Source organism: Stomoxys calcitrans, chromosome 5, assembly GCF_963082655.1.
Source record: "Stomoxys calcitrans chromosome 5, idStoCalc2.1, whole genome shotgun sequence".
NCBI lineage: Eukaryota > Metazoa > Arthropoda > Insecta > Diptera > Muscidae > Stomoxys > Stomoxys calcitrans.
This window is the reverse complement of record NC_081556.1, coordinates 143,340,007-143,367,209: the sequence shown is the minus strand read 5'-3', so window position 1 is coordinate 143,367,209 and position 27,203 is coordinate 143,340,007. Positions and strand designations below refer to the sequence as shown.

The 27,203-nt window shown below is 38.5% G+C and overlaps 1 protein-coding gene across 1 annotated transcript in view; it reads right to left on the bottom strand.

Annotated features, from left to right (window-relative positions):
* LOC106088460 (scavenger receptor class B member 1) overlaps nt 1-27,203 on the bottom strand; it is a 128,557-nt gene that overhangs the window by 31,992 nt on the left and 69,362 nt on the right. Inside the window, exon 3 of the mRNA XM_013253982.2 lies at nt 1,344-1,429. Coding sequence (XP_013109436.2) covers nt 1,344-1,404 — 61 coding nt within the window. The 5' untranslated portion in view covers nt 1,405-1,429. The remainder of the gene's footprint in view (nt 1-1,343; nt 1,430-27,203) is intronic.

The window sequence follows — 27,203 nt, the reverse complement described above, 5'->3', positions numbered from 1 at the left end:
ATTTTTTAACCGATTGCGCTGAAATTTGAAACTGTGAGTTGTCTTAATACTATCGACATCCGATCGAAATATGGTTCAGATCGGACTATATTTAGATATAACCCCCATATAGACCGATCTGCCGATTGAGGTTCTGGAACCCATAAAAACTGTATTTTTTACCCGATTTTGCTGAAATTTTAAACAGTGAGTTGTCTTAGGCCTATCAACATCCGATTCAAATATGGTTCTGATCGGACTTTATTTAGATAAAGCCCCCATATATACCGATCTACCGATTTAAGGTCTTAGGCCCATTAAGGCCACATTTTTTTATCCGATTTCGCTGAAATTTGTGACAGTGAGTTGTGTTAGGCCCCTTGACATTATTGTTCTATATGACGTACATCGGTCTGGATGTGCTTGTTAAATTTTGTCCAGATCGGTTCAGATTTGTATTTAGCTGCCATATACTGACCGATCCCTCGATTTATGGTTTTGGGCCCATTAAAGGCCCATTTATTGTCCGATGTCGCCCAAATTTTGGATACTGAGTTGTGTTAGGCTATATCCGAGGTGGTGGGTATCCAAAGTTCGGCCCGTTATAACTTAACGCCTTTTTACTCGTTTTTTTTTATTTTTTTTTAATATTTAATTTTTGTTCATTCCTTTGCGCTTCTTCAGTTTGGTCACAAAAATTTCATTTTGTTGTTCGTTTAACCAGCTTAGACCAATGTGTTTTTATTTCTTGCTTCTATTTAAAAACAGAGCAACAAAAACACTTTTAAGACTCTCAACATATGTGGTGTGTTAAATGTATCAAGGGGCGGGTGGCAATGATCGTGATTTCGGCCTTTGCCAGGGGTCTCGTTAGACTGCTATGTCACCGTAAGATTACATGCTTCCATCTACTCATTAATAATTTTTGTGCATTTTGAATGTGATATACTAAGGGATTTAAATTTATCATAATCATAATGTACAAATCTCCACCCTAATGTACAAATATCCACCCTTATGTACAAGTTTACACCGTACAATTTCCAATCTAATATAATAACATTTTCGACCCTTAGTTAAAAAAAATTATATCTCGTGCTTTTCAAACATTTGTAACTTTTCTGCGATCCACCCTAATATACTAATACTTTACTTTACTTCAGATGAGATTATCATTTAATTTAAAAAAAAAAACACAAGAGGCTGGCGTTTAAGTTTTTTATGTTTTCTATAAACCTTTGAATGATTTTCCAATCCACCCTAATGTAGTTCAATGTAAATATGAGTATGGTTTTTTTTGTTTTTTTGCCATAAAGTGTGAAAATAAAAATTCAATTAAGCATAGCCATAAAAAATCTACTTACACCATTTTCGCAGATATGAGCTGGAGAGTTTTGAACAAAGTTTGTGCTTTTGTCCATTCATAGTAGAAATGTCATAAAATTATTAGCTGCAAAAAAAAAAGAAATAAAAAAACAAAATAAACAAAAATGCAAAAAAAAACACATTCAATAAATTTTTATGCAATGATTCATGACAAAAATAGAAACTACCTATCAATAGAAATAGAAAATCCAAACAAACATCTCGATAAGACTTGGCAAATATTTATTTAGCCAGAGAAGGAGAGGTGGCCAGATGGGTAGGTAGGTATGTATTGGGTTGCCCAAAAAGTAATTGCGGATTTTTCATATAGTCGGCGTTGACAAATTAACTTTTAGCTTGCTTTAGAAAAAAAGTGTAAAAAAGTGTATTTGATTAAAGTTTAGTCTAAGTTTTATTAAAAATGCATTTACTTTCTTTTAAAAAATCCGCAATTACTTTTTGGGCAACCCAATAGATAGGCAAGTTTAAATATTTGTAAATAAATTTGGAATTAGCAGCGTTTATTGATGCAAAGACCACTTTGTGTGGCTAAGAACGAACACCTCCCAAAGATCAATGCCTGCAAATTAAGTTTTGTTCATCATAATTGAGTTATTGTCCGGAGATGAGAACAACACTTTGGAGTTAAAAGAATTCTCTGTTCCCTAGATACAATGGCACGTGATAAATATGCCTGCCCCTTTTCATGATTAATGGCCAAAGTCATTAGAGAAGTATGACATATGAGTTTATCTCTTTTCGTTTCTCATAACTTTTGCCAGCTTAGAGACCATGTAACATTAATTTTCTAGACAGCGATCGGACATTTGAAAGCGATAGGTATTATGTAACAAACTAGGCTTTAAGACAAGAATATTTTGTAATAGAAACTTGAAAATAAAAGAAAAAAATATTTCGTTATAGAAATGATTTTAAAGGGGTCCCATTTTAGAATATTTTAAAATTTCATTGCTACCAGTTATTTGATAGTCGTGCCAAGGGCAATTATTTAGGCCAGGTAACTTATTGACTAATTGGATGAAAAGAGGAAAATTATATGAAAATTTAAAGTTGGTTTCCCCAAATAACAAATAACCAAATGGAATTCAAATGAAGGTTTTTTGGGAGAAAATGTTGTCATCACATTTCAGCAGGGCCCCTCTATACAAAAACCCACTTAAATGAAAAGTATTGGGTTGCCCAAAAAGTAATTGCGGATTTTTCATATAGTCGGCGTTGACAAATTTTTTCACAGCTTGTGACTCTGTAATTGCATTCTTTCTTCTGTCAGTTATCAGCTGTTACTTTTAGCTTGCTTTAGAAAAAAAGTGTAAAAAAGTGTATTTGATTAAAGTTCATTCTAAGTTTGATTAAAAATGCATTTACTTTCTTTTAAAAAATCCGCAATTACTTTTTGGGCAACCCAATTGATTGATCTGATCGATATAGGTTGGCTTAGGTTAGGTATAAGTGGCAGTCTGCCATCAGACTCACTTAAACGTTGTCGTCCATTGTGATACCACAGGAACAAGAGAAGGAAAATGCCTTCTAATACCTACCGTTCAACCATCCAGATCGCCTTAAAAAGCCCATCAACTTGCGAATGTTCACATCCGCTAAATCAGACAAGTTCTCAAAGAAATGCAAATTTTGCCCATGAACATTCCACAAAAGGAACAGGGGCAAACTTCTCACATATCAATGAGTACGGTCCGATTCAAGTTTAAGCTCAATGATAAGGGAGCTCCTTTTTATAGCCGAGTCCGAATGGCGTGCCACAGTGCGACACCTACTTGGAGAGAAGTTTTATATGGGATAGTACCTCACAAATGTTGCCAGCATTAGGAGGGGAAAACCACCGCTGAAAATTTGTTCTGATGGTCTCGCCAGAATTCGAACCCAGGCGTTCAGGGTCATAGGCGGACATGCTAACCTCTGGGCTGCGGTGGCCTCCGAAAATGACAACCTAAAATAAAACTCCATCTAACTGCTAGTGCGGGACAAACACACAGATGGTGTTCTATAGTCTCTTCTTCTTCGATGTCCTCTCAATTTCTGCAAAAGTCGTTGCTGGCAACCTTCAGTCTGTCAGCATGATTTCCGATTGGACAGTGATCTGTCATGATGGACACAATGACTAAGACGTCTCTTCTAACCAATGGCAGCGTAGACCTCTTCAATTCCACGTTAGGCCAAATAGTTTTGTAATGCTCACAGCCCCCTCTTTGTGGCCATCTATCATTCGTTGTCCTTCGAGCCTGGTCTTGAAAACTTAGCTTACATGTCACTAGAGGCATACCCACAGATTCCAGTAGTCCTGGAATGTCCTTCGGGCATGGTCCTGAAAACTCAGCTTACATGTCGCTAGAGTCATACCCACAGAATCCAGTATCCCTGGAATGTGTACGGTTCCTTGTGATATGTATATATCTCTGTGGCCCGGTACCCAGAACAGTTGAATTTTGAACTGTTCAGCCATCTCGTTGAGGGCTCTGCGACAGTCGGGGGTGTTTTTATACCCTCCACCATAAGATGGGGGGTATACTAATTTCGTCATTCTGTTTGTAACTACTCGAAATATTCGTCTGAGACCCCATAAAGTATATATATGCTTGATCGTCGCGACATTTTATGTCGATTTAGCCATGTCCGTCCGTCTGTCCGTCCGTCCGTCCGTCCGTCCGTCCGTCTGTCTGTCGAAAGCACGCTAACTTCCGAAGGAGTAAAGCTAGCCGCTTGAAATTTTGCACAAAAACATCTTATTAGTGTAGGTCGGTTGGTATTGTAAATGGGCCATATCGGTCCATGTTTTGATAGAGCTGCCATATAAACCGATCTTGGGTCTTGACTTCTTGAGCCTCTAGAGAGCGCAGTTCTTATCCGATTGGAATGAAATTTTGCACGACATGTTTTCTTACGATATCCAACAACTGTGCCAAGTATGGTTCAAATCGGTCCATAATCTGGTATAGCTGCCATATAAACCGATCTTGGGTCTTGACTTCTTGAGCCTCTAGAGGGCGCAATTCTTATCCGATTGGAATGGAATTTCGCACGACATGTTTTGTTATGATACCCAACAACTGTGCCAAGTATGGTTTAAATCGGTTCATAACCTGATATAGCTGCCATATAAATCGATCTTGGGTCTTGACTTCTTGAGCCTCTAGAGGGCACAATTCTTATCCGATTTGAATGAGTTTTTGCTCGAAGTATTTCGTCATGATATCCAACAACTGTGCCATGTATGGTTGAAATCGGTCAATAACCTGATAAAGCTGTCATATAAACAGATCTGGGGATTTGACTTCTTGAGCTTCTAGAGGCCGCAATTCCTATCCGATTTGGCTGAAATTTTGCATGACGTATTTTATTTTTACTTTCAACAACTGTGTCAAATAAGCTTCAAATCGGTTCATAACCTGATATAGCTGCCATATAAACCGATCTGGGATCTTGACTTCTTGACCCCTAGAAGTCGCAATTATTATCCGATATGCCTGAAATTTTGTACGATGGATCCTCTCATGACCATCAACAAACGTGTTTATTATGTTCTGAATCGGTCTATAGCCCGATACAGGTCCCATATAAATCGTTCTCTCTATTTTACTTCGTGAGCCCCAATGGGCGCAATTCTTATACGAATTGGCTAAAATTTTACACAGGTCTCCAACATATAATTTAATTGTGGTCCGAACCGGACCTTATCTTGATATCGTTTTAATAGCAGAGCAACTCTTTTCTTATATCCTTTTTAGCCTAAGAAGAGATGCCGGGAAAACAGCTCGACAAATGCGATCCATGGTGGAGGGTATATAAGATTCGGCCCGGCCGAACTTAGCACGCTTTTACTTGTTTGTGTTCATAAATACGTTCTCCTGGGATTCAATGGCAGTAATAGACCTCTTCAAGTCTACGTTAGGCCAAATAGTTTTGTAATGCTCACAGCCCCCTCTTTGTGACTATCTATCATTCGTTATCCTTCGGTCCTGGTGCTTACTAAGCTAACATGTCGCTAGAGGCATACCCACAGATTCCAGTAGTCCTGGAATGTCCTTCGGGCCTGGTCCTGAAAACTTAGCTTATATGTCACTAGAGGCATACCCACCAATTCCAGTATCCCTGGAATGTGTACCTAGTCTCGCAAGCTCATTCGCTTTACAATTCCCTGTGGCTCGGCACCCAGAACATTTGAATTTTGAACTGTTCAGCCATCTCGTTGAGAGCTCAGCGACAGCCGAAGGTGGTTTTAGTGTTCGGAAGTACGTTCTCCAGGGATTGAATGGTTGTCTGAGAAGATATTCATGCCAATCATCATTGTGACATTATATCTTAGCCAATCCACCACTTCCTAAATAGCAAGGATCTCCGCTTGATACACACTGCAGTGGTCTGGTAATCTTTTCGATATGACCAGTTCTAGATTTTAAGAGTACTCCCCATAGCCCACCTAGTCGTTTAGTTTGGAACCATGCGTACAGAACCTCTATGTAACTTCTGTTACCAGGGATATTGTAGTTCCAATTGGTTCTAACAGGAATGGTGGTACAGTACTTTTTATCAAAAAGCGGCTCAGGTAGGGTCTGACCGATATAAGACTCAATTGAAATTCATTTGCGGGTAGAATACGAATATGATATCAAAAATTGTTACCAAGTTTCAGGACGGGCCGTCTCACAAAAATCTTCATCCTAGCAAAATACCCACTTCTCCAAAAGCAATAATACAGAGCAAGAGAAGTATTCGGATCATTGTAGTGAGACTTAATTGAAGGGCATTGAAAGGTATGGAGTACAAATTATATTTTGGCAACATTTTTAAAAGAAATCACATTTTAAGAAAATTTTCAAAAGAAATATAATTTTAAGAAAATTTTGCAATGAGACCAACTTTTGCCAACATTTGCAATAAAAATAAAATTTTAACAAAATTTTCTATAAAAATAATTTTTATTAATTTTTTACGAAAAAAAAATCGAACTAAAATTTCGACAAATTTAAAAAAATAAGTTAGAGCGTGCTAAGTTCGGCCGTGCCGCATCTTATATACCCTCCACCATGGATCGCATTTGTCAAATTCTTTAAATGATTTTTCCAAATAGAAAAACACCAGTCATAGAAAAACACCACCTGCAAATTTTCAGGCAAATCAAGTAATAATTGCTCCCTCCAGAGTCAAACTGGGAGATCGCTTTATATGGCAGCTATATCTGGTTGGAAGTCATACCAAACCGACATATGCAAGATATCAACCATATTGGATAAAAATTGCGCCCTCTAGTAGTAGAGCTGGCAAACTATCGATAATCGCAACATTCGATATTTTCGATAGTTTTAATAAAAAATATCGATTGTATAGATACTATCGTTAATTTCCCATCACCTATATTTCAGACGAAAATGAGAAGCAAAAATCAGGAGATCGATTTATATAGAAGCAATTTCAATACACAAACCAAATAAAACCAAGGTTAATAAAGTCAGTTGGAAGTCATCATCAACTTCAGTTGAAAATTGCGCCCTCTATAGGCGCAATGTTTTTAAAGAATACATTCAGTGTCGGATTGTTTATTTTTGCAAAAAATTTTACTTTTGCTATAATATCCATTGGAAAAATACCAATCGATATTAAGTCAAAAAATTAAATATTGATAGTATCGATAGTGCCATCGATATTTTGCAAGCTCTATCTAGTGGGCCCAAGAATTCTAATCGGGAGATCGGCGGCTATATCTGGTTATGGACAGATTCAGACCATACTTGACACAGTTGTTGGGAGTCAAAACTAAACACGTCATTCAAAATTTCAGCCAAATCGGATAGGAATTGCGCCTTCTAGGGACTCAAGAATTCTAATCGGGAGATCGGTTTATATGGCGGCTATATCAGGTCATAGACTGATTTAGACCATACTTGACATAGTTGTTGAAAGTCAAAACAAAACACCTCATGCAAAATTTCAGCCAAATCGGATAGGAATTGCGCCTTCTAGGGGCTCAAGAAGTCTAATCGGGAGATCGGTTTATATGGCAGCTATATCAGGTCATTGACTGATTTAGGCCATACTTGGCACAGTTGTTGGGAGTCATAACAAAACACTTGGTGCAAAATTTCAGCCAAATCTGATAAGAATTGCGCCCTCTAGAAGCTCAAGAAGTCAAAACCCAAGATCGGTTTATAGGACAGCTATATCAGGTTATCAACTGATTTTAACCATACTTAGCACAACTATTATAAGTGATGCCAAAACATCACATTGAAAATTTCAGCCAAATCGGATTAGAATTGCGTTCTCTAGAAGCTCAAGAAGTCAAGACCAAGATCGGTTTATATGGCAGCTATATCAAAACATGGACCAATATGACCCATTTACAATCCCAACCTATCTACACTACTAAGAAGTAGTTGTGCAAAATTGAAAGTGCCTAGCTCTACTCCTTCGAAAGTTTAAAGAAGGTCCCTCTTACCCCAAAAACGCCATCCTAAACCAAAAGTGGACTGATAGGCACAATATTGGTATCAAATGAAAGGTATTGGAGACTAGAACATGAATATCGTATTAAAGCGGGCCGCCACAACCCCAAATCTCCTCTAAACACATATATTCAACGTTTCTATCAATATGGGACTCAAATGAAAAGTATTCGGCAGTAGATTACAAAAATGGCATAAAAAGTTGGGTCCATGTAATGGGAGGTCGCGCCAACCTCAAATATCCCCAAATGGGCATATCAGTCGACCATGGCTATATGGGATGCAAATGAAAGATATTTGAGAGTAGATTACGAATATGATACTAAAATTTAAGTTCAAGTTTAGGTGGCGCTTTTCCTCCGAAAAATACGTCGAAAAGGTTATTTGACCCATTTTGGCAATATGGGACATAAATCAAAGGTCCAATTTTAGAATCACCCCCTAAAATGAACTTCATTTCCGACTATAACAATATGGAGCTCAAATCAATGGTATTTGGGAGTAAACAGCGAATTTGAAATCTATTTTCAGGGCAAAGTACCGGTGGGCACCCCAGCCTCAAAATACCCTCCAAACGGTTCATTTTTACCTACCATGGCAATATGGGGCTCAAATTAAAGGAACCGCTGACCCAACCTCAAAAATACGCCGAAAAGGTTATTTGACCCATTTTGGCAATGTGGGATATAAATCAAAGGTCCAATTTTAGCGTCACCCCCTAAAATGAACTTCATTTCCGACAATAACAAAATGTACCTCAAATCAATTGTATTTGGGAGTAAAGAAGGAATTTGAAATCTATTTTCAGGGCAAAGGGCCGGTGGGCGTCAGGCTCAAAATAGCCTCCAAACGGTTTATATTTACCGACCATGGCATTATGGGGCTCAAATTAAAGGGATTTGCTCAGGAACCGAGCAGGGGCAAACTTCTCACACATCAATGAATGCTTTCCGATTCATGTTGAGTTTATCAATGATAAGGGACATTTTTTATAGCCGAGTCCGAACGGCATGCCGCAGTTGGGAGAATTTTTACAAGACCATGCATGGCTTGGTACTTCGGAAATGTCGCCAGCATTAAGAGGGGATTACCACCGCTTTAAATTTTTTCCGATGCTCTCGGACAGGATTCGAACGCAGGCGTTCAGCATCATAGGCGGACATAGGCTACAGTGGTACGAATTTGATATACACATTCAGGGCGAAGTGTCCCCACCCTAAAAACATATTAGAGAGTTAAAGAAGGTGCAGCGGAGCGGAACCGGTGCGGCTAAGTAGTCCATAAAATTAAAATTTGTATAATTTGTTGGAAAAATATTCAACAGATATTCACAAAACTTAATGAAGCCCTTATATAGGTTTATTTGATAGATCCATAAAGGAAATCTGTCAAATGTGAATACCGGTGTAAATTTTTTGAGAAAATTTAAAATTTTTTAAAAAAATTCTCTATAGAAATATTTCGTCTTTATGATTTTTCCACAAATATCATTCATTAGCAATATTTGTAGAAAACCATACTCACATCCATCATTTCTACCTAATAATCTATAGAAGTGGAGAGAAAAAAATCTGAAACTAATTAAAATAGCTGTGAATGCCAGTTTCAAAGGTAAGCCAACACTCACAACATTCACACTCATTATCGAAAACTTCGGAAAACAGGTTTAGATGGCCTGTGATTTGTGCCGTAAAATGTTAAATCAATCATATATGTGCGCTATAATAACCATGTTCAAATTTAATTCTCTAATAACTCGGACGACAGATCATGGTCATTGTCATGATCAGCAAAGTAATAAAAAAAAAATTATAAATTCAATTGCATTGTAGCTGATGGGATATAATTAAATTTTAAGGAATTAAATGATGGAGTTATGATTTAAAAAAAAAAATACTAAGGAAAATTTTATGATTTTTTTTTTTTTTGACTAAATATCTAGGAAAATGTCTATAAAACTTAAAAAAAATTGGGGATGGCTGGCGAGATTTTTTTTTGGACCATTATAGTAACCCAAAAACACTAACTTTGTAAAAGAAACCCAAATTTGGGGTGGGGTACGTAGGGGAACCACCCCTATCTAAAACCCGCCCTCACATATTTTTACATCCATCACCACAATATGGGACTCAAATAAAAAGAGAATTGAAAATAAAAAGCGAATCTGGTATTCACGTTTGGAGCCAAGTGTTAGTCGGGCTGCTCCTCCCCCAATAACAGTCCCACAAACAGGGCATATTTACCAACTGCATATAGCAATTTGTAGCTCAAATGAAAGGTATTTTAAAGTAGAACTCGAAATTGAGACACAAGTGTTTGGAAGGTTGCTCCACTCCCAAAGGTTAACCCACACCGGATATGTACAGCTTAAACAGTCCATGTTTACTAGGGTGGACCAGTATTTATGGAAAAAACATAACCCACCAAGCGGTTCTAAGAAAATTTTCCCAAGGAGCCAAAAGTTTAAAATCACAAGCGGGCCTCCTATTTTTTAACGACTAAAAAATTGGTCCACCCTAATGTTTACCGACCACATATAGGGGTTTTAATAATAGATATTTGAAAGTAGAGCCCAAATACGATATCCATTTTCAGACAAGTGTCTAGATATGTTTTGGAATATTTGGGAAAAGAAGATTTTACAAGAATTTCTAAAAACCTAATGTGACAACCATTTTATAAAAAAAAAATATTTTTTTCAAATTTTTTAAAAATAAAACCAGCAAGGAAGGGCAAAAGTCGGGCGGTGCCGACTGTATAATACCCTACACCTACCCCATAATGTGGGCCCTATATCCAATTCTGAATCAATTTTGATGGACCTCGGCGAGCAAATATGTTCAAACTGTAAAAACCACGGTTGACAAATGACAACATTATAGCAAATTACCCAAAATCTGACGAACGTTTATATGGAAGCTATATCTAATTCTGAACCGAATCCGAGCAAACTCCCCAGATAATGTGGTAGTCGTCGAGGAAAGCGTTGTGCAAAATTTTGGCAAGATTGGTCAAACAATGCGCTTGCAGTGGCAAGCGCCAGATAAAAATCTGGCGACATATATATAGGGTTGCCCAAAAAGTAATTGCGGATTTTTCATATAGTCGGCGTTGCCAAATTTTTTCACAGCTTGTGACTCTGTAATTGCATTCTTTCTTCTGTCAGTTATCAGCTGTTACTTTTAGCTTGCTTTACAAAAAAAGTGTAAAAAAAGGATATTTGATTAAAGTTCATTCTTAGTTTTATTAAAAATGCATTTACTTTCTTTTAAAAAAATCCGCAATTACTTTTTGGGCTACCCTATATATGACAGCTATATCTAAATCTGGGCCGATTTCTATGAAATTCACCAGTATTGTTGAGAGTCATAAGAAAGTCCTTCCTGCAAAATTTCGACAGAATCGGATACAAAAATGATCCATTTTTTGCAATACTTCTCAAAATCGGACAAACATATATATGAGAGGTATATCAAAATCTGAACCGATTTCGAGAAAACTCCTCAGATACTGTGGCAGTCGTCGAGGAAAGCGTTTTGCAAAATTTTGCCAAGACGGATCAATAAATGCGCTTGCTGTTACTCTAGAAGTTAAAATCGGGCGATACATATATATGAGAGCTATATCTAAATCTGAACCGATTTCCATGAAATTCACCCGGTATATTGAGAGTCAAGAGAAAATCTCTTCTGCCCAATTTCGAGAAAATCGGTTAACAAAAGACCATTTTATTGCAATGTTACTGAAAATCGGATGAACATATATATGGAAGCTATATCCAGATCTGAACCGATTTTGACCAAACTCTATGTATATTGTGGTAGTCATCGACGAAAGCGTTGTGCAATATTTTGGCAAGATTGGTCAATAAATGTGCTTGCAGTGGTTCTAGGAGTGAAAATCGGGCGATATATATATATATATGAGAGCTATATCTAAATCTGAACCGATTTCCATAAAATTCACCAGTAATATTGAAAGTCGTAAAAAAATCCTTTCTGCCAAATTTCGCCAAAATCAGTTAACAAATGACCATTTTATTGCTGTATTACTGCAATTTGGACGAACATATATATGGGAGCTACATCCAGATCTGAACCGATTTGTACTAATTTCAATAGGCTTTGTCTCTAGGACGAAAAACATGCCTGTACCAAATTTGAAAATGATCGAATGAAAACTGCGACCTGTACTTTGTACACAAATTAACATGGACAGACGGACAGACAGACGGACAGACAGATGGACAGACAGACGGACAGACAGACGGACAGACAGACGGACAGGCAGACGGACAGACAGACGGACGGACAAAAAGACAGAAAAGTGATTCTGAGTCGATCGGTATACTTATCAATGGGTCTATCTCTCTTCCTTTTGGGTGTTACCAACAAATTCACTAAGTTATAATACCCTGCACCACAGTGGTGGTGTAGGGTATAACAAGAAAAAGCTTGCTAAGTTCGGCCGGGCCGAATCATGGGAACCCACCACCATGGATTCTGCTAAAATTTAACACTAAGTAAATTTTGTTGAAAGGCATGATTTTATGGTTGTATGGTTTATAGACTGATTTGGACCATATTTGGGATAGTTGTTGGAAGTCGTAAAAGAACATCGCATGGAAAAGTTCAGCCAAATCGGACAATAAATGAGGCTTCCAGGGGCTTAAGAAGTCAAATCGGAAGATTGTTTTATATGGGAGCTATATCAGGTTATAGACAGATTCGGACCGTACTCGACACAGTTGTTGGAAGTCATAACAAAACATTATGTGCAAAATTTCAGCCAAATCGAATAAAAATTGTGGCTTCCATGGGCTCAAGAATCCAAATCGGGCGATCGGTTTATATGGGAGCTATATCAGGTTATAGGCCGATTCAGATCGTACTTTATACAGTTGTTTAACTTGAACACAAATTTTAATGTCATATTCGTAATCTACTCCCAAATACCTTTCATTTGAGTCCAATATAGACATGGTCGGCTAATATGCCCATTTGGGGGTACTTGGGGGTGGAGCGACCTCCCATTACTTGGACCTAATTTTGTATGCCATATTTGTAATCTACCGTTGAATACTTTTCATTTGAGATCCATATTGACATGAACGTCGTATACATCTGTTTAGAGGAGTTTTTGGTTTGGGGAGGCCCGCGGTGTACCCAAATTTTAATGCAATATTCGTTTTCTAGTCTCCAATACCTTTCATTTGATACCCATATTGTGTCTATTGGTCCACTTTTGGTTTTGGATGACGTTGTTGGGCTAGGGTGCAGGGACCGCCCCCATCCGATATATAAAAATTATATAGCCTATGTTTCCTTCCAGACAAACCTACACAATTTGTGAAAATTTTAAGAAAATCGGTTCAGCCGTTTTTGATTCTACGGAACAAACAAAAAAACCGAGTCCCATATAGTAATGATGGGTCATATGCCCATTTAAGGCGTTTTTGGGGGGTAGGTTGATCCCCTATACTTCGATCTGATTTTGTATACCAAATTCGTAATCTACAGCCGAATACCTTTCATTTGAGGCCCATATTGACATGAACGACCCATAAGTCTGTTTGGGGTAATTTTAGGGTGGGGGTGGTCCGATGGGTACTTAGTCCCAATTTTTAATACCATATTCGTATTTCAGTTTCCAATACCTTTCATTTGATACCCATATTGTCCTGGGTTTGATTTTGGGTGCTATTTTTGGGCAAAGGGGGAGGGTCCGTCCCCCTTCCGAAATTAACAAATTATAAAGCCTTGCCCTAATTTTGTCTTATATTCTTGTTTGAACTTCGTACCCAGACGATAGATCAGTAAATTATGAAACTTTAACAACCTTTTTCTCAAAATGTTTTTTTTACCCTCCACCATAGGATGGGGGTATACTAATTTCGTCATTCTGCAAAATACCCCCCTCGAAATATTCGTCTAAGATCTCATAAAGTATATATATTCTTGATCGTCATGATATTGTAAGTTGATCTAGCCATGTTCGTCCGTCTGTCGAAAGCACGCCAACTTTCGAAGGAGTAAAGCTATCCGCTTGAAATTTTGCACAAATACTTCTTATTAGTGTAGGTCGGTTGGGAATGTAAATGGACCATATCGGTCCACGTTTTGAGATAGCTGCAATATAAACTGATCTTGGATCTTGATATCTTGAGCCACTAGAGGGCGGAATTCCTATCCGATTTGGCTGAAAATTTGCATGAGGTCTGTCTGTCGAAAGCACGCCCACTTTCGAAGGAGTAAAGCTTTCCGCTTGAAATTTTGCACGAATACTTTTTATTAGTGTAGGTCGGTTGGGATTGTAAATGGGCCATATCGGTCCACTTTTTGAGATAGCTGCAATACAAACCGATCTTGGATCTTGATTTCTTGAGCCACTAGAGGGCGCAATTCCTATCCGATTTGGTTGAAATTTTGCATGAGGTGTTTTGTTATGACTCCCAATAATTGTGCGAAGTATGGCTGAAATCGGTCTATAATCTGATGTAGCTGCCATATAAACCGATCTTGGATCTTGATTTCTTGAGCCACTAGAGGGCGCAATTCTTATCCGATTTGGCTGAAATTTTGCATGAGGTGTTTTGTTATGACTTCCAACAATTGTGTTAAGTATCGGTCTATAACCTGATATAGCTGTCATATAAACCGATCTGGGGTCTTGACTTCTTGAGCCTCTATAGGACACAATTCCTATCCGATTTGCCTGAAATTTTGCATGCTGTGTTTCATTATGACGGCCAACAACAGTGCTAATTACGATGTAAATCGGTCCATAAGCTGATATAGTTGCCATATAAACCGATCTTGGATCTTGACTTCTTGACCTATTAGAGGGCGCAATTCCTATCCGATTTGCCTAAAATTTTACATGCTGTGTTTCGTTATGACTTCCAACAACTGTGCTAAGTATGGTTCAAATCGGTCCATAACCTGATATAGCTGCCATATAAACCGATCTGGGGTCTTGACTTCTTGAGGCTCTAGGGGACACAATTCCTATCCGATTTGCCTGAAATTATGCATGCTGTGTTTCGTTATGACTTTCAACAACTGTGCCAAGTATGGTTCAAATCGGTTCATAACCTGATATAGCTGCCACATAAACCGATCTTGGATCTTGACTTCTTGAGCCTCAAGAGGACACAATTCCTATCCGATTTGCCTGAAATTATGCATGCTGTGTTTTGTTATGACTTCCAACAACTGTGCCAAGTATGGTTCAAATCGGTTCATAACCTGATATAGCTGCCATATAAACCGATCTTGGATCTTGACTTCTTGAGTCTCAAGAGGGCGTAATTTTTCCTTCCATATACGTGTCAAATATGGTCTGAATCGGTCTTCAGCCTGATACAGCTTCCCTTATAAACCGATCTCCCTATTTTACCTTTTGAGCCGCCTTAAAGGCCCAATTCTTATGCGATTTCGCTGAATTTTTACACATAGACTTCTACTGTGGTCTCCAACACTCATTTCAATTAGTATAGCAATTCTTTTCTTTTATCCTTTGTTTGTCTGAAATGAGATACCGGGAAAGAATTCGACAAATGCGATCAATGGTGGAGGGTATATAAGATTCGGCCCGCACGAACTTAACACGCTTTTACTTCTTCTCCATGAACATTCCATTTAGGAACAGGGGATACTTCTCTCATTTGCAATGAGTGCAGTCCGATCAATGTTTAAGCTCAACGATAGGGGGCCTACTTTTTTATGCCGAGTTCGTTCGGTGTGCCACATAGCGACACCACTTGGTAGAGAAGTTTTAACATGGCAGATAACCTTATAAATGTAGCCAGCATTAGTAAGGGGATAACCACCTCTGAAAATTAACGCCGGAATTTGAATCCAGGTGTTCGGTGTCATAGGCGGACATGCTAACACCTCTGCGCCACGGTGGCCTCCAGGCATACCATTTCAAACATGTTTATTGATATTTTTGGCTCAACTATGAGTAAAAGACATAGAGCATTGTACATTCTCTTTAAAATTAAAATTTTATTTCTCACATGACAGCAATTTTTTTCCTATCTAGGTATATGCAATGACTGGCATAAAAATTTACCTACAAACCTTAGCCGTCTCTATTAATTTTGACCGTTTTTTTTTTTATACGAAATCGTTTCTTTTTTGGTAATATTCTTAAAATCCCAGTCACACATGAATAAACATCTCGATTTAATTTTAACATTTTTACAATATAATTAGCCTAGTCATTATCATTTGGCGTTTTTGTTGTTGTTGTTGTTGTAGTTGTAGTTGGCTGGCAACCAGCATTAGGCAACAGAGTCTTTGAAGGCATTCATTAGCAATGAATTGATGGTGGTGGGTCACTCAGTCAGCCAATCAACCACTCTGAGTGTTGAAGGGGTGTAGTGGTGGGGTGATGCTGCTCAAACGAGAAATTGATGATCTTAAATTGCGCTGAACTGTGAGATTCTATGGAATTGAGATGAAGAGACCGCAGAATTGACATAAAATCACCTTGAGCGCTTGAACTCAATAAGCGATACAATTAATGAGCGCCGATATGTAAATATTTCCACAGATATGCACGAGCATGCGTTTTTGTTTTCGCATTGAAAAGACAAAGGAAGGGTTTCTGTATGCCATCGCGCTAATGGAAACCAGTCCCCATCACTACCACCTAGAGAATACTTGTGTGTAAGCAAGAATTCGTAAAAAGCGAATCTATTTCCAGCCTTTCAGCTAAAGGAAACCAGTTTAACTAGACCCCCCCCCCCTCCCCCTTAACTATGCAGACTGAAATTAGCCTGTTTTCCATAAAGAAAAACTTAAAGCTCTAAATATTGCCTAATAAAACTTACGAATTTATTAAGACCATATGTCTGTCTGTCTGTCTGTCTCTCCGTTTGTCTGCAGAGCAACTCTGTCCAAAATAACTGAACACAACAACAAAAATACCTGCTGAAAGCAAAACAGTGCACGATGGACGATGGTGGTTGGTGGTTTTTCAAAAAACCAGAAATGGCAAATTGTGGTTGATTTCCAACTATCCCAACAGCCCAACCGGCCAGTTAGCAATATACCAAACAGCTAGCCAGTAGCCGTAAGCCGCCGGTTTTAGTCCGCTCCACTAAGCCCACAACTGATGGATTGTTATGAAGCGGCCAACATCTATGGGCCATGCGCCACCACACAGCATTCATGGGCTTACATTTGTTAGACCATGCAGCAATCACCTTACGGTGCTGGGGTAGGGGATAGTCTGCGACTGCGCTATGCTTCCGAATATTTTCTTTGATGACTCTATGGCATAAGTCGTGCGTGCTTTTCCGTTGATTGAGAATCACTCACGAAATAACTTCCACCTGATTATACACACATAACACAAGATACGAATATTTATGAAAAGTGTGGCCACAAGATGGCATACCAATATGGCTTAGAGAGGGTCGAGAAAAAATACAGGAAATTCAACAAAAAATGAAAAAAAAAAAAAAATAAATTCAATATCAAAATTTCGTAAGAAATTGAGGCCAATGGACAATACTCCACTATAGAATGGGGTATACTATTGGGTTGCCCAAAAAGTAATTGCGGATGTTTTAAAAGAAAGTTAATGCATTTTTGATAAAACTTGAAATGAACTTTAATCAAATATACTTTTTTTACACTTTTTTTCTAAAGCAAGCTAAAATTAACAGCTGATAACTGACAAAAGAAAGAAAGCAATTACAGAGCCACAAGCTGTGAAAAAAATTTGTCAACGCCGACTATATGAAAAATCCGCAATTACTTGTTGGGCAACCCAATAATTTCGTCATTCCGTTTGTAACACCTCGAAATATGCGTCTGCAAATGCAAATTTTGCTCATGAACATTCCACTAAGGAATAGGGGCTAACTTCTTACATATCAATGAGTGCAGTCCGATAAAAGTTTTATAGTCCGAGTCTGAACGGCGTGCCGCAGTGCGACACCTCTTTGGAGAGAAGTTTTACATGGCATAGTACCACACAAATGTTGCCAGCATTAGGAGGGGAAAACCATCGCTGAAGATTTTTTCTGATGGTCTCGCCAGGATGCGAACCCAGACGTTCAGCGTCATAGACGGACATGCTAACCCCTGCGCTACGGTGGTAGACGAAATATGCATCCAAGATCGCATAAAGTATTGGGTTGCCCAAAAAGTAATTGCGGATTTTTCATATAGTCGGCGTTGACAAATTTTTTTCACCCAATATATTGGGTTGCCCAAAAAGTAATTGTGGATTTTTTAAAAGAAAGTAAATGCATTTTTAATAAAACTTAGAATGAACTTTAATCAAATATACTTTTTTTACACTTTTTTTCTAAAGCAAGCTAAAAGTAGCACAAGCTGTGAAAAAAAAATACGCAATTACTTTTTGGGCAACCCAATATATATTCTTGATCGTCATGACATTCATGCCATGTCCATGGCTAGATCGGCTCAAGCACCCTAACTTTCGAAGGAGTACAGCTAGGCGCTTGAAATTTTGCACAAATATTTCTTATTAGTGTAGGTCGGTAAGTATTGCAAATGGGCCATATCCATTCATGTTTTGATATAACTGCCATATAAACCGATCTTGAGTCTTGACTTTTTGAGCTTCTGGGGGAAGCAATTCATATCCCATTTGGCAGAATGTTTGTCCGGGATGTTTTTGGTACCACTTCCAATATTTATACTTAAAATGGTTCAAATCGGTTTATAACCTGATACAGCTGACATATAAACCGATTGGTCCGATTCGGACCATAATCGAATTTAAAGCTGGAAACCATAGCAGAAGTCTTTGTGTCAAATTTCAGGCAATTCCAATAAGAATTGCGTCCTTTGGGGGCTCAAGAAATAAAATAGGGAGATCGGTTTAGTTGGGAGCTGTATCAAGCTATAGACCGATTCATATTTGTCACGTATGTTGAAGGTCATGGAAGTAGCCGTTCTACTAAATTTCAGCCAAATCGGATAATAATGGCGCCATCTAGAGGCTCAATAAGTCAAGATCCCAGATCGGTTTATATGACAGCTATATCAGGTTATGGACCCATTTAAACCATATTTGGCACAGTTATTGGAAGTCATAACAAAACACGTTATACAAAATTTTAGCCAAATCGGATAATAATCGCGCCCTCTAGAGGCTCAAGAAGTCAAGACCCTAGATCGGTTTATATGACAGCTATATCAGGTTATGAACCAATTTAAACCGTACTTAGCACAGTAGTTGGAATTCGTAATAAAATACGTCATGCAAAATTTCAGCCAAATCGGAATATAATGGCGCCCTCTAGAGGCTCAAGAAGTCAAGACCCTAGATCGGTTTACATGACAGTTATATCAGGCTATGAACCAATTTACACCGTACTTAGCACAGTAGTTGGAATTCGTAATAAAATACGTCATGCAAAATTTCAGCCAAATCGAATAATAATGGCGCCCTCTAGAGGCTCAAGAAGTCAAGACCCTAGATCGGTTTACATGACAGTTATATCAGGCTATGAACCAATTTACACCGTACTTAGCACAGTAGTTGGAATTCGTAATAAAATACGTCATGCAAAATTTCAGCCAAATCGGATAATAATGGCGCCCTCTAGAGGCTCAAGAAGTCAAGATCCCAGATCGGTATATATGACAGCTATATCAGGTTATGAACTGAGTTCTACTAAATTTAACACAGTTGTTGGAAGCTATGACAAAACACCTCATGTAAAATTTCAGATAAATCGGATAAGAATTGCGCCCTCTAGTGGCTCAAGGAAAATTTTTCAAGAAACATGCGATCGAAAATATTTTTTTTTTTTTTTTTGGAAAAAAAATTCTCCTCAGGAGAAAAGTATTGAAAATATTTTTATATTTATTTTTTTAAAAAAGAAAAACAAGAGCGCAGTGGAAAAATATTTTCAAAACCCGCATGAATTTTCGAAAATTTTAATTTTTTTGGCAAAAAGTCGATAAATATTTTCAAAAAGTTGAATTTATTTATTAAAAATTTACTCATTTTATGTTATGTACCACTTTTTTTCTTAACACCTCCAATTTAAATTTGAGAAAATTTATCCACAATTGTTGTTAAATAACTACAATTGAGCCCCAATTTAAAATGAAAATATGGCCCAATATTATTCACCCCCCAATTTAATTGGAAAAGTTCAGATTCCCTTGAGAAAAACCCAAATTGGCCCCAATAGCTGCATGAAAAAAGGCCCCATATCGTATCTGTTTGGGGCATATTTTCATTTTGGTTGACCCCGAATCAAAGTTCCTACCACCCCCAAGTTTAACACCAGACAATGGAGGGCCACCGTAGCGCAGAGGTTAGCATATCCGCCTATGACGCTGAAAGCCTGGGTTCGTATCCTGGCGAGACCATCAGAAAAAAATTTCCAGCGGTGGTTGTCCCCTCCTAATGCTGGCAACATCAGTGAGGTACAATGCCATGTAAAACTTCTCTCCAAAGAGGTGTCGCACTGCGGCACGCCGTTCGGACTCGGCTATAAAATGGAGGCGCCTTATCGTTGAGCTTAAAACTTGAATCGGACTGCACTCATTGATATGTTAGAAGTTTGCCCCTGTTCCTTAGTGGAATGCTCATGGGCAAAATTTGCAATTTGCAATGGACCCAAAAAAAACCCAATTTGAAAAGGAAAATAGGCCCCGAAATTTGCGGTATTTTTGAACTATGGGAAATGTCCCCAACATAAATGCAACCCAAAGTAAGCAAATGTACATCAGCATAATCTTTAATTAAAATTTTATCTACATAAAAATAATTGTTTATATTTATTTTAAAATATTTGTAAAAAATTTTAATTGTTGTTGTTGTAATCACATGTGTGCGTGTGAAGTTGGCGATACCCGTTCCGGTCTATACGACCTATCGCTGCGGGAACATAATGGCCATTGGTTATTCAAAGGCGCCAATATTTCGCTTTGTCGTATCGAACATCCTAAGAACTCAGTATTTAGGCAAGAGCCGGTGCCACCCGGCCTCTCACTAAGACTCTCCACTCGTTACCGCTAATTGTCCGTGACTGCAGGGCCGAAGTTCCTACTGCCCTACAACTAAACAGCAAAAAAAAACCCTATTAGAAAAGGAAAACAGGCCTACTCCGTATGGAACATTTCACTATCCTCAACCTGTGGACGCGCTCGGTAGCTCCCAGCTAAGCTTTTCGTGATATCGAAGAACACCACACAGAATGAAGTTTATAGTTCTAGCCAGTGTGATGCTCATATTGGTTTGCCCAAAAAGTAATTGCGGATTTTTCATATAGTCGGCGTTGACAAATTTTTTCACAGCTTGTGACTCTGTAATTGCATTCTTTTTTCTGTCAGTTATCAGCCGTTACTTTAAGCTTGCTTTAGAAAAAAAGTGTAAAAAAAAGTATATTTGATTAAAGTTCATTCTAAGTTTTATTAAAAATGCATTTACTTTCTTTTAAAAAATCCGCAATTACTTTTTGGGCAATCCAATAGTTATACCGTACCGGTGAATTATCATAAAAAATGGCGATAAATTTTCATTATCAAACAAAATTTCGTTAAAATTCGTTAAATAAAAACAGTTTCTAGCCATTTTCTAGAAAAAAAAAAATTTTTTTTCTTAACCATTGACCCCCTCTATTAAACAACTGCAATTACATATGTGAACACATTTCTCTCTTTATTTCCTCTTATTTATTTATATGTTCACTTTTTGTTTTTGTTTTATTTTTATTTTGTTTTTTAATTTTTATTTTGTTTATATCGCAATACCAGAAATACAAAAATTCCATTCATTTTATGAGGCGACTTTTTGCACTGCCCCATGATTTATTCAACTTTTTTTTTTTTTTTTTGGTGGGGGCTTCCAGCAATTCAGTGCTTAAATACCACACTTTAATTGAACGTATTTGAAAAGTAAATAAAAACAAAATCGCGTTTTTTTGCGGTTTCGCTACCATTGACGTTATTTAGTCAATGATTTATCAACATAGCGGAAAAGCAAAAAAAAACGAAAAACATTAGCTGTCATAAATTTGGCAATGACGAATCTTTTATTCCCTAAAGTAATGGCTGATTTTTTACCCACCACTAGGATAGGGGGTTGTTGTTGTAGCTGTGTGTTGTCTTCTATCTTTCGTCTGCTTCATTGTGTCGAGTGTCCAGAACCAGAAACTCTGCGACTAAGATGCGATGCGTCTAGAGGGATCTAGGTCTGAGACTAGTGGGTCTGCGACTGAGATGCGATGCTAGGCATTTAAATAGATGACGTGTGTTTTGTGGTCCCTGGTCGCAATCGGGACATACATCTTGCGCTTGGGCATCAATCCTAGCTCTATATGAGTTGAGGCGGCTACATCTGTCGAATCGTAATTGAGCCAGAATTACTCTGGCTTGCCGACGGAGGTCAATTTCTTCAGGTGCAATGGGAGGCGGTCGTTCTCCAAGGACCACATTCACCCGGTAGCTATTCGCCATATCTGCTACCGTGTCTACATGAATGTTGTCTCTCTTGTTGCACTAACCTTCACGCTCTTCAGCATGTAGTAGGATCTTTGTTACCCGATAGAGGGGGTTCACATGAGAACTGAGGAGAAAGGCCGTCGCAGTTCGAAGAGCGACATTCTGACAGATCTGAACATTATTTCACTGCGTGTCACAGAGCTGAAGATACCACACTGGCGCTGCTTAACTTGCCGCAGGCCGGCCAATGGCTTTGTACGTGGTCAACAAGCGTTCATTGTCAGCACCCCAAGTGTTGCCGGCAAGTGACTTTTTTAGAATTTTTTACAACTGTCTAATGTGACACCAAGTATTTTGGGACACTTGATGGTCGGAATTTTGACTCCATCGACCATAATTTTCAGCTCCCTACCCACCTCATGCGTGTATGTAGTGAACACTGTCGCTGAAGATTTGATGGCAGATATCTCCAGAACTCTTGCCGCGAAATAAGGGCCAGGTTTGTTAAGGTAGACGCAAATGTCATTAATGGGCATATGAGCAGAATATTTTACAACCGTCTAATGTGACACCAAGTATTTTGGGACACTTGATAGTCGGAATTGTGACTCCATCGACCATCATTTTCAGCTCCCTACCCACCTCATACGTGTATGTAGTGAACAATGTGGCTGAAGATTTGATGGCAGATATCTCCAGATCTCTTGCACGTGAGGAGAATTTTTTCCAACCGTCTAATGTGACACCAAGTATTTTGGGACACTTGATGGTCGAAATTGTGACTCCATCGACCATCATTTTCAGCTCCCTACCCACCTCATGCGTGTATGTAGTGAACAATGTGGCTGAAGATTTGGTGGCAGATATCTCCAGAACTCTTGCCGCGAAATAAGGGCCAAGTTCGTTGAGGTAGACGAAAATGTCATTAATGGGTGCTAGGGTCGAATGCCATGATTGTACAATCGCCCGTATATGATACTACCTTTATGCCGTCTTGAATGGGGGTGGAATGGATGATAGGTAGAGGTTAAACTGTGTCGAAGATATCAATCCGCCTTGGGGAACTCCCTGTTTCTCCCTGTCTGTTGGTCCGTCTGTATGTATGTCCGTAGGTTTGTATGTCTGTCTGTATGTCCGTTTGCAAGTTCATCGGTCTGCTTGTTTTTCTGTTCGCCTGTTGTCTGTGCACCTGTCAGTCTGTTCGTCCATCTAATCGTTCGTCCGTCTGCCTATCTGTTTGTCCCGTTTGTTTGTATGTCCGTTTGTTTGAAGGTCCATCTGTTTGTATGTCCGTCTATTTGTATGTCAGTCTGTTTGTATGTCCGACTGTTTGTGTGTCCGTTTGAATGTCCGTCTGTCTCTGTGTCTCCGATTTAAATGAAGTTTTGCACGTGGTGTTTTGGTACCACTTTTAACAACTGCGCTAAGTATGGTTAAAATCGGTCCATGTTTTGATATATGCTGCCATATGAACCGATCTTGGGTCTTGACTTCTTGAGCCTCTAGAGGGCGCAATTCTCCTTCGATTTGACTGAAATTTTCCACGTGATATTTGGTATCACTTGCAACATTTGTGCTAAGTATGGTTCAAATCGGTACATAACCTGATATAGCTGCCATATAAACCGATCTTGGGTCCTGACTCCTTGAGCCTCTAGAGGGCAAAATTCTCCTCCGATTTGACTGTAATTTTGCAAGTGGTGTTTTGGTACCACTTGCAACATTTGTGCTAAGTATGGTTCAAATCGGTATATAACCTGATATAGCTGCCATATAAACCGATGTGGGATGTTGACTTCTTGAGCCTCTAGAGGGCGCAATTCTCATCTGATTTAACTGAAATTTTGCACGTGGTGTTTTAGTATAACTTGCAAATTGTGTGCTAAGTATGGTTTAAATCGGTACATAACCTGATATAGCTGCCATATAAACCGATCTTGGGTCTTGACTTCTTGAGCCTCTAGAGGGCGCAATTCTCATCCGATTGGAATGAAATTTTGCACATGATGTTTTAGTATCACTTGCAACATTTGTGCTAAGTATGGTTGAAATTGGTTCATAAACTGACATAGATGCCATATAAACCGATCTTGGGTCTTGATTTCTTGAGCCTCTAGAGGGCGCAATTCTCCTCTGATTTGACTGACATTTTGCACGTGATGTTTTGGTATCACTTGCAACATTTGTGGTAAGTATGGTTCAAATCGGTTCATAAACTGATATAGCTGCTATATAAACCAATCATGGGTCTTGACTTCTTGAGCCTCTAGAGGGCGCAATTCTCCTCCGATTAGACGGAAATTTTGCACATGATGTTTTAGTATCACTTGCAACATTTGTACTAAGTATGGTTCAAATCGGTATATAGCCTGATATAGCTGTCATATAAACCAATCATGGGTCTTGACTTCTTGAGCCTCTAGAGGGCGCAATTCTCGTCCGATTTGACTGAAATTTTGCAAGTGGTGTTTTGGTACCACTTTTAACAACTGCGCCAAGTATGGTTCAAATTGGTACATAACCTGATATAGCTGCCATATAAACCGATCTGGGATCTTGACTTTTTGAGCCTCTAGAGGGCGCAATTCTCCTCCGATTGGACAAAAATTTTGCACATGATGTTTTAGTATCACTTGCAACATTTGTGCCAAGTATGGTTCAAATCGGTATATAGCCTGATATAGCTGTCATATAACCCAATCATGGGTCTTGACTTCTGGAGCCTCTAGAGGGCGCAATTCTCCTCCGATTTGACTGAAATTTTGCACTTGGTGTTTTGGTATCACTTCCAACAACTGCGCCTTGTATGATTTAATTCGGTTTACGTTTTGATATAGCTGGCATATAAATCGATCTGGGGTCTTGACTTTTGAGCCTCTAGAGGGCGCAATTCTCATCTGATTTGACTAAAATTTTCTACAACGGCTTCTCTCATGACTTTCAGCATATGTGTCTATTATGATCTGAATTGATCAATAGCTTGATATAGCTCCCATATAAACCTATCTCCCGATTTTACTTCATGAGCCCCTACAATGCGCAATTCTTATCCAAATGAACTGAAATATTACACAATGACTTCTATGCGTTGCCCAAAAAGTAATTGCGGATTTTTCATATAGTCGGCGTTGACAATTTTTTCACAGCTTGTGACTCTGTAATTGGATTCTTTCTTCTCTCAGTTATCAGCTGTAACTTTTAGCTTGTTTTAGAAAAAAAGTGTAAAAAAAGTATATTTGATTAAAGTTCATTCTGAGATTTATTAAAAATGCATTTACTTTCTTTTAAAAAATCCGCAATTACTTTTTGGGCAACCCAATGCAATGTTCAGCATTCATTTATGGTCCGAATCGGACTATAACTTGATATAGCTCCTATAGCATAACAGTTCTTATTCACTATTCTTTGTTTGCCTAAATAGAGATACCGCGCAAAGAACTCGACAAATGCCATCCATGGTGGAGGGTATATAAGATTCGAATTGGCCGAACTTAGCACGCTCTTACTTGTTATATATCACTCGATCGAGTTGTCAGTGTGCTTTTACCACATCCGAAATTCTCTTCATTGCAGAACTTAATGGCGGATGTTGAATATCCTAGAAGTCGGTTTGGATGACATCTATGTTGTGGAGACTGAACTTGTTGCCTAAAGTTTAAAAAGTCTTTTGGCTGTGATGTGTTGTGAGCACACCCCAGTTCTTTGTCAATTTCAATTCATTATTGACGTCCAAAGTTGGTCTTCATCGTAGTTGAATAATCCTGTTAGAAAAATGTCTCAATGAGATCAAAATTATCGATTATCGAATTTAGATATCAATAACGAATTTATCGATTTTAGAAATCAGCACCAAGCAGCATTAATGGGGGAGCTATGATAAAATGGTAAGGAAAAAAAATTCCATTTACATCATTGAACAAATTGAGCAAAATTTCGAGCGGCTACTTTGAATTGTTCCAAAGATTGCGTGCTTTTGACGGACGGACAGACGGACGGACGAATGGGCAGACAGACAAACGAACATGACAAGATCGACATAAAATGTCAAGACGATATATTTCTATGGCTTTATTTGCATCTGTGTGTATTTTTTTAATCTATAGACGGTCAGACGGTCAAACGTTTGAAGGACACATGATTATACAATCTGCCGTAGAGATGTATGGACGAATACTCGTAGTAGAACAGATGAAACAGAGATTAGATAAGTGGTGATATCGAAGGTTGAGTAGAACAGAAGAGCTGCTTCGAAGCAGTCTGCTATCACAATTTTGTAGCCATTGAGAACAAAGGTCAGAAATGGTTATCGAACACATAATGCCGGGCAACTGTAAGGTGAGCGGATTACTAACCGTGCTTTAGGGATGTATACAAATCTTTATACCAACTAAGACTATTATAACAACCAAACTTAAATGAAATCTCCAATTAATTTTTATACCCTCCACCATAAGATGGGGGGTATACTAATTTCGTCATTCTGTTTGTAACTACTCGAAATATTCGTCTGAGACCCCATAAAGTATATATATTCTTGATCGTCGCGACATTTTATGTCGATCTAGCCATGTCCGTCCGTCTGTCCGTCCGTCCGTCTGTCTGTCGAAAGCACGCTAACTTCCGAAGGAGTAAAGCTAGACTCTTGAAATTTTGCACAAATACTTCTTATTAGTGTAGGTCGGTTGGTATTGTAAATGGGCCATATCGGTCCATGTTTTGATATAGCTGCCATATAAACCGATCTTGGGTCTTGACTTTTTGAGCCTCTAGAGTGCGCAATTCTTATCCGATTGGGATGAAATTTTGCACGACGTGTTTTGCTATGATATCCAATAACTGTGCCAAGTATAGTTCACATCGGTCCATAGCCTGATATAGCTTCAATATAAACCGATCTTGGGTCTTGACTTCTTGAGCCTCTAGAGTGCGCAATTCT